General features: G+C 63.6%; 1 protein-coding gene across 2 annotated transcripts; it reads left to right on the top strand.

Moving 5' to 3' along the window:
• Positions 1-2,932: 2,932 nt before the first annotated feature.
• CBLN1 (cerebellin 1 precursor) lies at positions 2,933-5,929 on the top strand. 2 transcript variants are annotated; one of them, XM_051833886.2, is made up of 3 exons: positions 2,933-3,581; positions 3,682-3,771; positions 4,856-5,929. In XM_051833886.2, the coding sequence occupies exons 1-3, from the start codon at positions 3,318-3,320 to the stop codon at positions 5,051-5,053; spliced, it is 552 nt and encodes a 183-aa protein (XP_051689846.2). In that variant the 5' UTR covers positions 2,933-3,317; the 3' UTR covers positions 5,054-5,929. The 2 variants fall into 2 exon arrangements, with proteins under 2 accessions (XP_051689846.2, XP_002721388.2); XM_002721342.5 differs by having other exon boundaries at positions 3,274-3,581; positions 3,682-3,801.
• Positions 5,930-10,231: the final 4,302 nt, after the last annotated feature.

The following is a 10,231-nucleotide window of genomic DNA, read 5'->3' as shown; positions in this document are numbered from 1 at the left end:
TAGATTCATTTTCCCAAAATGCACTGTGGCAGGAAAGAAATTCAGAATGCAGTGAAAATGTAAGGCTGCATTTAAAGCCACAGGTGATGGAGGTAGGAGCAGCAGCAGAAATTCGTTATCTGCAACCTTGCGGTTCCCTAAATCGCTCCAACACATGGCTTCAGAAGCTTCGGAGAAATGGCTTTATGATACCTCTCCGGTATTTCAACAGCCTCAGCGGGCAAAACGTCATGCTCTTACAGTACAGAAAAAGCCTTCATGGTCAGACTCCTTGGATTGGCCCTGGGTGATTAACAACGAGGAATGCTACCCATCCACAGAGAAACCAAACTCTCATCTTTCTAGGAACCTCCAGAATGGAAAAGCAAAAACCAGTGCTACCAGAGCATCCCCGGTAAACTTCAGGGTAGAAGGTTACAAGAACCCACTTCCCTTACCTGGCTGCACCATGTGAGGTGCACTGAGACTTCCAACTCCGTCACCGTGCACAGCGTCTGACCTCATGTTCAGCTGAGCTCTGGAAGGCTGAGAGGCGTGGAGACAGACTCAGCCACTGTTCGCTCATCCACTGTGCCTCTTCATCACCACACTTTCTGGATGGAACCTGTGCCCAGCCAGCTGACCCCTGGGAGGGGCAGAAGGACACATCTCCCCTTGTTTTCCTTTGGACCATGTGGTGCTGGGGAAGACCCCCAGACTCCCCTGTAGTCATCTGGTCAGTCCATTCTCCACGTGCAGAGAGTGGCAAGTCAATCAGAGACTCCTGCTACAAAGCTACAAACGTTTACCAAGTATGCCCTTTTTTTTTCTTTTGTTGCTGGGACAAAACTGGTAGTCACTCCTAAGGGGTTGTCACACAGAAACGACTGGTCTGAAAATTAAAAGCACCCCAGGACTGGAGCGCATCTCAGTAACCCTGATGGATGGGGCTAGTCACACCTTAAATGGCTACACCCACCCCCAGGCTTGCTGCAGCAACCGCAAAAAAAGACCTTCAGCCAGTCTGGACTGGTTTTGTCACTTGCAGCTGCAGGAATCCTGGCTCCTAACAAGGTGACACTAAAAATAAACAGCAGAGTGCTCCTGGCAGAGAGGAGGAAGGGGCTGAGGCCCACCTCCCGCCGGGTGGTCTCAGCGCTGCTCCTGAGCCCCCCAGGACCCGGCTTCCCCCCCAGCTCCTGCCCCTAAGCACCGCGCAGCAGGGTGGTGCACGGGCACCGAGGGCCTGCGCGCTCTGCGTTCCTCGGTCCCTTCCACGTTAGAGCCGCGGGTCTGGGCCGCCACGCGGACGCTGGGGCATTCTTCAGCCTTGGCCTCTCCAGTTAGCTCATGCGCTCACAGCAGGCGCAACCACAGCTGGCCATGCGTCCAGGGGCTGTCTCACAAAGATCTGAGCTGAACATTTTCCTGTCACTGTAAGCTAACATCGCTGCCTCTTCCTCCGCCCCTGGCCATTTCTCTCCCGCTCCACCCAGTGACCCCTGGGGGACTCAGGAAAGCGGACAGGGGGCTGGCGATGGGGCTTCCCCCAGTTAGTTCGGGAACAGCAATCAAGTCAGTCTGCAGGAAACAAAGGAGAAAGCCAAGCGGACAGGCCGGCTTCGGAGTGCAGGGACAGCGCGCCCTAGGGGGCGGCCGACCCTTCTGGCCGCTAGCCCGCACCCCACGAGCTCTCCCGGAACTGCGCCGGGCTCGGAGTCCCGCGGGTAACTACCAGACCCACCGGCGCCGGGCGCCCACCACAGTGGGGCTCGCTCTCTAGCTCCCGCGCCTTTCCCTGCGCCCCGACCTCACGCTGCTCCACGTGTCCGCAGCCCCTCTCCCTAACGCTCAGCCACGCTGCTTTTTTACTTTCACGTTCGCGCATCGTGCGCGTGGGCGCTCCTAGCGCCAAGCGTGCGCGCGCGGCGGGGGGGGCGACCCTGGACGAATCGCCCACACCGTGCGGGCGGCTGCGTGAAGCTCACCGCAATGATGCACAGACTCACGTGGGTCAGGCTTGCGAACAGGTACACAGCACGGGTGCAAAGACACGCACTGTTACGGGCAAAAGCCCAGCACGCCGGACTGTGAGAGGCACACGGTGGGCGCTCCAGGCTACATCCTGAAGAAGTGAATGAATGCACGAACGAATGAATGAATGTCCGAAGGATCGGACCTCCGAGACCCGCAGGGCAGGCGCTTCGGGAGGTGGGCGCGGGCGAGAGGCCAAGCGCCACCCCCACGGCCGCGGACACCCCGCGCTCCGGCCGCCCACCGAAGCACCGGCCTCGAGCGCAGACAGCCAGCTGGACACTGCAGCCACGTGCACCGCCCCCGAGGCCGCGGCGCAGGCCCCGCCTTCGCTGCTCACGCACGCGCCCTGCCGCCCGGTGGCCCCGAAACCCTGGCTCCCCTGCGCGCCGGCTGCCCCTCGCGCCCGTGCCCGCTGGGGGGCGCTGTCCACCCACCCCCAAGCACCCACGCGCGGGCGCCCTGTGCCCCGAGGCGATTCCGTTCCGGACCATGACACGCGCTGCCTCCTACCTGAGGGCCCACGAGGGAGGCGGGCTGGAAGGGCCGAGGGAGCTGAACAGGATCCTGGCCTGAGGCGGAAGGCGAGAGGGAGAGAGGCTGCAGCGCGGGGACCCGGGACTGGCCGCGGGCGCGCGCGCACACACACACGCGCGCACGCGCTCCCCGCCCTCGCTCCCTCAGTCGACTCCCGGCCAGAGCCCAACCCCGCTGCAGCGCGCCGCCCGCCTCGCCGCGCCTAATAACAACGGCTCCCGGGGTCAGGTGGCCGCGCGCGGACAGCGTCGCCATTGGCCCGGCGGGGAGCGCGGCGCGCCGGGATTGGCTGGGAGGCGGGGCGTCGGCCAGGAGGGGGCGGGGCAGGGGAGGGAGGTGGGCGGGGCGGGGGCGGGGGCGGGGCCAGGCCTCGGTCCGCGCCTTTGTGCCCGGCGCGCGCTCTCCGCCGGCTCCGGCTGCAGCGCCCGCTGCATCAATAATTCAGAGCGGCGGCGGCGGCGGCAGCGGCGGGTGCGGGCGGGAGGCGGCGGCGGCGGCGACCGCGGTCACTGAGCGGCAGCGGCTATGCGTCCAAGTGCGGCTGGGCAGCCGCGACAGCCCTGAGGCCCGGGAAGGGCTCCGGGAGCATCGTGCGGCGGGAGACGCCCGTCCCGGAGCGCGAGGACAGAGCCGCGGTGTCCAGGGCGGCGGCGTCGGAGCTGCGCGCCGAGCCGAGCCGAGGAGGGGGCTTCGGAGCGGGGCCGGGGAGGGGGGGCGGCTGGCGCAGGCGGCTCGGGGGCGGGGGCGGGGTGGGCGCCGGCGGCGCGATGCTGGGCGCCGTGGAGCTGCTGCTGCTGGGGGCTGCGTGGCTGGCGGGCCCGGCCCGCGGGCAGAACGAGACGGAGCCCATCGTCCTGGAGGGCAAGTGCCTGGTGGTGTGCGACTCCAACCCCACGTCCGACCCCACGGGCACGGCCCTGGGCATCTCCGTGCGCTCTGGCAGCGCCAAGGTGGCCTTCTCCGCCATCCGGAGCACCAACCACGAGCCGTCCGAGATGAGCAATCGCACCATGATCATCTACTTCGACCAGGTGGGCGCGCGGAGGGGCGCGGGCGGGCCGGCTGCGGGACCCCGCGGAGGGACGCGGGCGCTGAGCCCTGCCTCCGCGCCCCGTCCCCGTCTCCTTGTAGGTGCTGGTGAACATCGTGAACAACTTCGATTCGGAGCGCAGCACTTTCATCGCGCCGCGCAAAGGGATCTACAGTTTTAACTTCCACGTGGTAAAAGTCTACAACAGACAGACCATCCAGGTCAGCCGCCGCCGCCGCAGGGCCCACCTCGGCCCCGGTGGGGGGCTGCCGGCTGCCGGGCCGGGCGGACCGCGGGCGGGCTGGGAGGCCGAGGCGGCCGCCGGCGTGGGGGTGGGGGGAAAGGGGTGCGGACAGCGGCGCCTCGCGGCCCCGGGGCTCGCACTCGCGCTGGCTCCGCGGCTCCAGGCGCGGGTTGCGAGCTCTGCCTTCTGTCCTCCCTGGGGAGTTGGTGTGAAGGTTGCGGTTTGCACCGCCGGCAGCTCCCGCTTCCTCAAGCTGCCCGCCAGACTCAAGGCAGCACCCCGACCCCCGCCCCAGCACAGAAGCCCCGCGAGGCGCTTCTTTGCTTGTCTTTAGCCCGCGTGGACAGGACAGGTCCCCTGTGTCGTGGCGTCTCTTTGGGGGACTGACCTCCGTCCTGGCGGGGAGAGGGTGCAGTGCCACTCCCTCCCGGCTCCAGCCAAGCCCCGGCCGTCGCGCGCAGGCTTTCCTGGTCCCCAGCGGTATCCAGGGCCCCTTTGAGTGTAGACAGAAGCGGCCCGCGCGGCGAGGACTGGGCGCCTGGTCCGTGGTCGGTGGTGCAGCGCAAGGGCAAAAGCTGTCAGTGGCGGGCCTGGCAGGATTCGGGGCGGAACGGAGACCGTGCCTTGGCCGCGGAGCGCACCGAGGCAGCCCCGCGCGAGGTTGTCAGCCGGCCCTTTCTCCGCGGCGCCGCGGTTCCCGGGGCGGCGGAGGCTGTGTTTTTGTTTGCTTTCCGCGGAGCGCCGGGAGCGGAGTTCCTCTTAGTGACTGGGGTCGGGGTGGGGGGTACCTTGGGGTCATTACAGTGGATCGCGGAGCACGATCCGATTCTCCTGGCGTGCTCCTGGGAGAAAGCAGAGCGAGGCGACTACCGTTTTGGGCGCAGACTCTTAACCGCCCGCACCTCCGCCCCCTTCTCCCGGTGGCCAGCAGGTGCCCCGCGGCTCCCGCGGCCGCCCGCCGAGGTTTCGCGTGCGGCACCGCTCAGGGACGCCCGGCTCTCGCTTTTGACGGGGGCCCTCCTCTTTTCCAGGTGAGCCTCATGCTGAACGGGTGGCCGGTGATCTCCGCCTTCGCCGGTGACCAGGACGTGACCCGGGAGGCCGCCAGCAACGGAGTCCTGATCCAGATGGAGAAAGGCGACCGAGCCTACCTCAAGCTGGAGCGGGGGAACTTGATGGGGGGCTGGAAGTACTCGACCTTCTCCGGATTCCTGGTGTTTCCCCTCTGACCGGCTGGACGCGGGAGAGGAGGCTGGGAGAGGGCGGAGGCAGGAGGGCTCAGGAGCGCACGCGAGGGAGCGGAAATTAGGCGGGCGAGCGACTGGAAACTTCCTACCCGCTGGGTCCTTAGCCGTAGCGGGTGAAGAGGTGAGCGCCCCGGCCGGACGGAGCCGCCCGCTCCTTATCTGGAAGCCACCGCGGCTTAGCTGCGCGCGCTCCATCCCGAGAGTAAACTCGCCTCCCCCGCTCCGGTCGCGGTAACCTGGAAAGAGGCCGCCTTGTCACCGTTTCTCACTCCGCCAGTGTTCATGCTGCCCGCAATTTGTTGAAAAGAAACTTTGTATTTCACCATAGAAAGTGAAATCTGTCTCCTTGTTCCCCCTGGAATCCCTCCACCCTCCTGAAATCGAATATGCCCCCTCCCGCCCGCCCCCTGATTTTCAGTTAGGTGAGGGGGTAAGTATTTTATTTATTTATTTTTGGATGGGGGAGGTAGTTTCAATTTGGCACGTGTGGCTCTTCTTAAACGTCTCTAGCTGAAGATACATTGTATCCTCTGCTGCTTGTTGGTCGAGAAAGGACTCACCTTAGTGGTGCCTGGTTTAAAAATTATATATATATATAAATATATATACCATTTGTACACGAACTCTTCCCGTGGAGACTGGCCGTGCTTCTGTGTTTCCTGTCCTAGTCGGAGGAGCGACGGTGAAACGTAAGGCCGATAGATGTTCGGACGCTTGCCCTTGCCCTCCTGCTCTGTGGCTCCGCTCCACGCCCAACGCCCAGGAGCTGCTTACGGAGGCTTCCCTGTCCCCCAACATATGTGCGAATAGCCAAGACTCAATTTCGCTTTAATCCAATAAAGTCAAAGTGAAACTTTTTATTTTTCTGAAACAGCTTTCTAAACCCCTTCCCCCGTCTTCCCCAGGTGCGAGGCTGGGGGCCGGGGTGCATAAAGTCAGGGTGCAGAGAGCTGCAGGCTTGGGAGAAGGCAGCCAGAGGAAGGCCGGGGCGTGCGGCATCCTCGCAAAGCCAGCCGGCCCTACGCTCCTCGCCGGCGCCAGGCCTAGGGCCAGCCTTGCCTTCGACTGTACTTCGTGCTTTGGCCTGAACCTATGACATTTTGGCCAACATCTCGCTAGGCCAGCTGCGGCTGCGGCCCTGGGAGCGAAGTTTAGGTTTTTCGCATTCTAAATGCATCAGGAATAACCCCATGTTGGGTACCCAAACCAGGCCGTCCTGAGCGGCAGCTTCCCCGTGCCTCTGCCCCTGGATGTCCCCAGCCCTCGTCCGCTCCGCAGTTCCGAAGCAGCGTGTGCGTGTGCGTGTGCGTGTTTTACCACCCGCCTCTGAATCCGGAGTCCCGGCGCCCAGGACATTTATTCCAGAGGTTCGTCCAGGAGCTTTGATTGTATCGGAACATAATGTGACAGCAAAATTGAAATAAACCACTTCGTTTTAAGTCCGGAAGGCTGGCCCAGTCGCTACAGTAGCGGGGAGGTCGGGCGCGCAACAGCGGGCGGGCCCCTCTGGTTCTGCTTTCTGTTAGAGGCTTGCTCCTGGCCCGAGATTCAGGGATGAATTTAATTAGCAGGGGGCGGGTGGGGGGAGAAGGGGGCTGTTTAACAGCAGCGCGAGAGGCAAGCTTTCTCGGGTTTATTCCGGCGGCGTAAGAAGTTCACGGAGCGCGCGGCCTCGCGGAAACGCTGACCCGGTTCGCCCTATGCGCCCGCCCAGGGGAGTGGCCCCAGGTCCCGCGGGGCACCAGGAGAGGGAGAAGCGGACTCGACTGAGTTTCCGTACCTGCCCAACAGTTCCCTCTGACCTCCGCAGTCCCCAGGAAGGTGGGGACAAGGAGGAAGAGGGGACCGGAGAGGAACCGACAAGATCAATTCTGCTCTTCTACGAAGCGACTCGAGGGCTCCTCAGCCTCCCCGCTGCGAAGGAGAGGTTTGGACCGCCAGAGCCTTGGGGGGCGGAATTACCCTGACCGGACAGCGCTGCTGGCACGGAGTTGGCCATCCCGGCAAGCGGCGAGCGGGACACCAGGGCCGAGCCGCGCCGCGCAGCGCCGGTAGCCGCGCGGGAGCAGCTGGCAGCTCCCCAGCTGCGGGTGGGCGGTCACCCATCGTCCCGGCTGCGTGGCCTTGGCAAGTCTCCTGCCTGGGCCTCATCCGCCCACCCCTGTGCGGACACGGAGGACTCGACGCAAGGCCGGCGATCCCTGACGCTCTGTGGCTCTGCGGACTCCAGCGGCCTCTGCTCCCTCGCCCGGGACCCGCAGGTGCTCTGGGCTCCGTGAGTGCATCCTGGCCATCCGGTGAGCTGAGCTGGCTGCTCAGGGGGCCTCCCTAAGCTAGCCGGTGGCTGGAGTGGAGGCCAAGGGCAAGGCTGCTGCCTCCAGGCAGTGGCACTGATTCCTCAGACCCAGCTTCTGGGTGTAGAAGGTGAACACAGGAGGAGCAAGTGGGTCCCAAATGGGAAGGAGAAGGGGAGGTTTGCTCTTCAATCTGCGCAGACTCCAGCTGGGCCCAGGCTCATCCTCTTCTTCCACCTGCCTGGACCCCCTGTGCCACAGGAGGAAAGCGTCTCCCATCACTGTCCCCGCTGTTCTCCCGCCAGAAGCTCAAGCATCCCTTTTCTCCTCCACTTTCCAAAAACTCCATCCTGTTTGGGACCTCAGAAGTTCAGCTAAAAGGCTCACCTGCTCTGGGCAAGTGTCCTGTCACACAGCACAGGCACTGTGCACTGACCCCCGCCCCACCCTCTCCGACCAGCCCTTGTTTGGAGAAGACCTGGGGTGGGCTCTGCAGGGCAGGGGTGGCCCACGCCGGCATGCACTCAGGAGTGCTGCGTGGGTGCTCCTCTCCAGAAGACCCTATAGTGAGGCGGGTGGGGTTCCGCATCTTCACACCTGTGTGGGGGGTTAAAGGGACCTGGGGAGGGGGAAGGTGAGGCAGAGCAGGAAACCAGGGTAAGTCTGGAAACTGAGCTCTGCTGAGAAACAGCAGGAGCCCCTACCTGTGCGCTGGGGAAGAAGGGCTTCGCTTAATGCTGAGATCCCTGAGAGCCCTTCCAGGTCCGGAGCCTGCCTCCTGGCTGTCAGTTTCAATAGCCTCCTTCTGATCCGAGCCCTTGGGGTTCCGGCACCGCCCCCCGCTTCATCCTCACCCCCGAAAGCCTCTTCCATAGCCCTCGGATACCCCTTCCTATCCCTCAAGGCAGTCCCTCACCTCCGGGGAGCCCTCCACGCCCCAGACACGCTGAGCTGCCTACCCCTCCCCCACACCTCCCCACCCTCCAGTGCCGGCAGACCAGGCCCAGGAGTATGGTGCGAGGACCCAGGCAGGCCTTGAGGGCTCAGCCGCTCCCACCCGGCTGGTGGGAGTCCGGCGAGGGCGGAGCCGGGGTCTGTCTGCGCCGCCGTCTGCGAAGCCTGCGGGTTGCGCTGGGTCCCTCGCCAGGCCCTTCGCTCCCTGCGGCTGCCTTGCCGCGGCTTCCCCATTAGCCGAGCTGGGAGCGCGCGGTCAGAGCGGCGCTAGAGCGCTAATGCTCACAGCCCGGGCGCAGCGCTCCTAATGAGAACATAATTACCCAGATGGAGAGGGAGCCTCGCCCCGCTCCTTAATTGTTGCCTTAATGGGGCAAGTGCGGGGCGGAGGGAAGGGGCCTAGATGGGGTCCTGGGGCTGCGCGGACTGAGTGGAAGGCGACAGAACCCGAGCTGAGGGCGGGCGACCTTCGCTCACCCTCCGCCCCAGTCCGAGCTTTCTTATCCTGGGCTCAAGAATGCGGGGAGTGAGCTGGAAGGCGTCCGGGGTTTCTTCCAGGGAGTCTTTCTTTTCCGAAGGACCTGTGGGCACAAGGAAGCCTCCTCCCAGCAGGCGCCTGGTCGCGTCCTTATCACTCCCCGCGGGGATTCAAACAAAACAGGGAACCCTGTGGCAGACTTGGGGGAACCCCCTGGAAGGGAAGCCCCGAGGGCAGTGCATACACCTGCCTTGGGGTTAATTCCCTGGAGGGAGAAAGAGGGCCCAGGGCCAATGACGGAGGTTCCCTTCTCTCTGCCACCGGGTTCCCGGTTGAAGATACAGCCGCTCTGAGCCTCACTTTCTTATTTCAGATAATCCTCGGCCAAAGGGTAGCTGTGAAGGCCATGCACTGCCCCGGGGACACGCAGTAGGTGCTGCAGAAGTAGCAATAGCAGTGAGAGTGCTAGACCCAGGATGGGTCCCGGTGTCACGAGGCAGGGCCCAAGGGAGTGTCTCAGGGATCCTGGCTTCCAACAGATGGAAATAATGACCCAGAAGAAGGGAGGAGGCCCGAGATGTCACAGTTCCCCATGTGGAGCGGCTCACTCTCTGGCCCCCACGGTGTGCTGCATGGAGCAGGTGTCCTGCGATGGTGTCCTAAGCTGCATCAAACTCTGCCTGGCACAGTTGCAGGATATGGACACAGGCAGTAACAACAACCCCCTCTCCCCAGCAAGTGCTCTAGGCTCTGCGCCAAACAGAGAGACCTTCCCAGGTGCCTATGCGCACTCTCATTTTTTTTTTTCTTAGGGCTCATTCAGCCCAGCTTGTACCCTGGTTGCCCCAGCTGTGACCCTGGGCTGTCAGGGAGCAGGGACAGTGCAGGAACAGGCCAGTCTTGGATGCATGGGCTGGTGTTTGGATTTATCACTAGGTCTGCTCAGAGGGACAATGCTCAGCATTGATCACGCTCAGGTGAGGCTGCCAGTGCTTTGGGCAGCGAGGAAACCCGGCAGAGCTGATGTCGGGAAGGAGAGCTTTTGTGATGACAAAGAAAGGTCTTCTGCTTGTGTGTGGCCACAACTCAGAGCTGAGGGAGGTCTTTGTTCATCTTGCCTGGGCTCTGAAGAGTTCAGAGAGGGGGTACAGGGCAGAGAGCAGGGTCAGCTCCTGCCTGATCCCGGCAGGCTCCAACCCGACATGTTCTGCTGGCATTGCAAAGCCAGCCCTGACCTCCTCTTGTCAGGGCCTTGCCCTCTGCCGGCCACCCGAACTCTCCCATTCAGATCGCACCCTGGCCGTGGCTCTGCTGGACACCAGGCTCCGCGAAGACTGACTGCTGTCTGCAGGTTCCCGCAGAGTGCTCTGTGCCTGCACGGGGTCAGAGGTGGTGGGCGTTCTTGAATGAATGAGTGAGTGAACAGGTGAACAG

Source organism: Oryctolagus cuniculus, chromosome 18 (genome assembly GCF_964237555.1).
Source record: "Oryctolagus cuniculus chromosome 18, mOryCun1.1, whole genome shotgun sequence".
NCBI classification, from domain to species: Eukaryota; Metazoa; Chordata; class Mammalia; order Lagomorpha; family Leporidae; genus Oryctolagus; species Oryctolagus cuniculus.
Note: the sequence above shows the minus strand (reverse complement) of the source record. Positions and strands in the feature narration are given on the sequence as shown.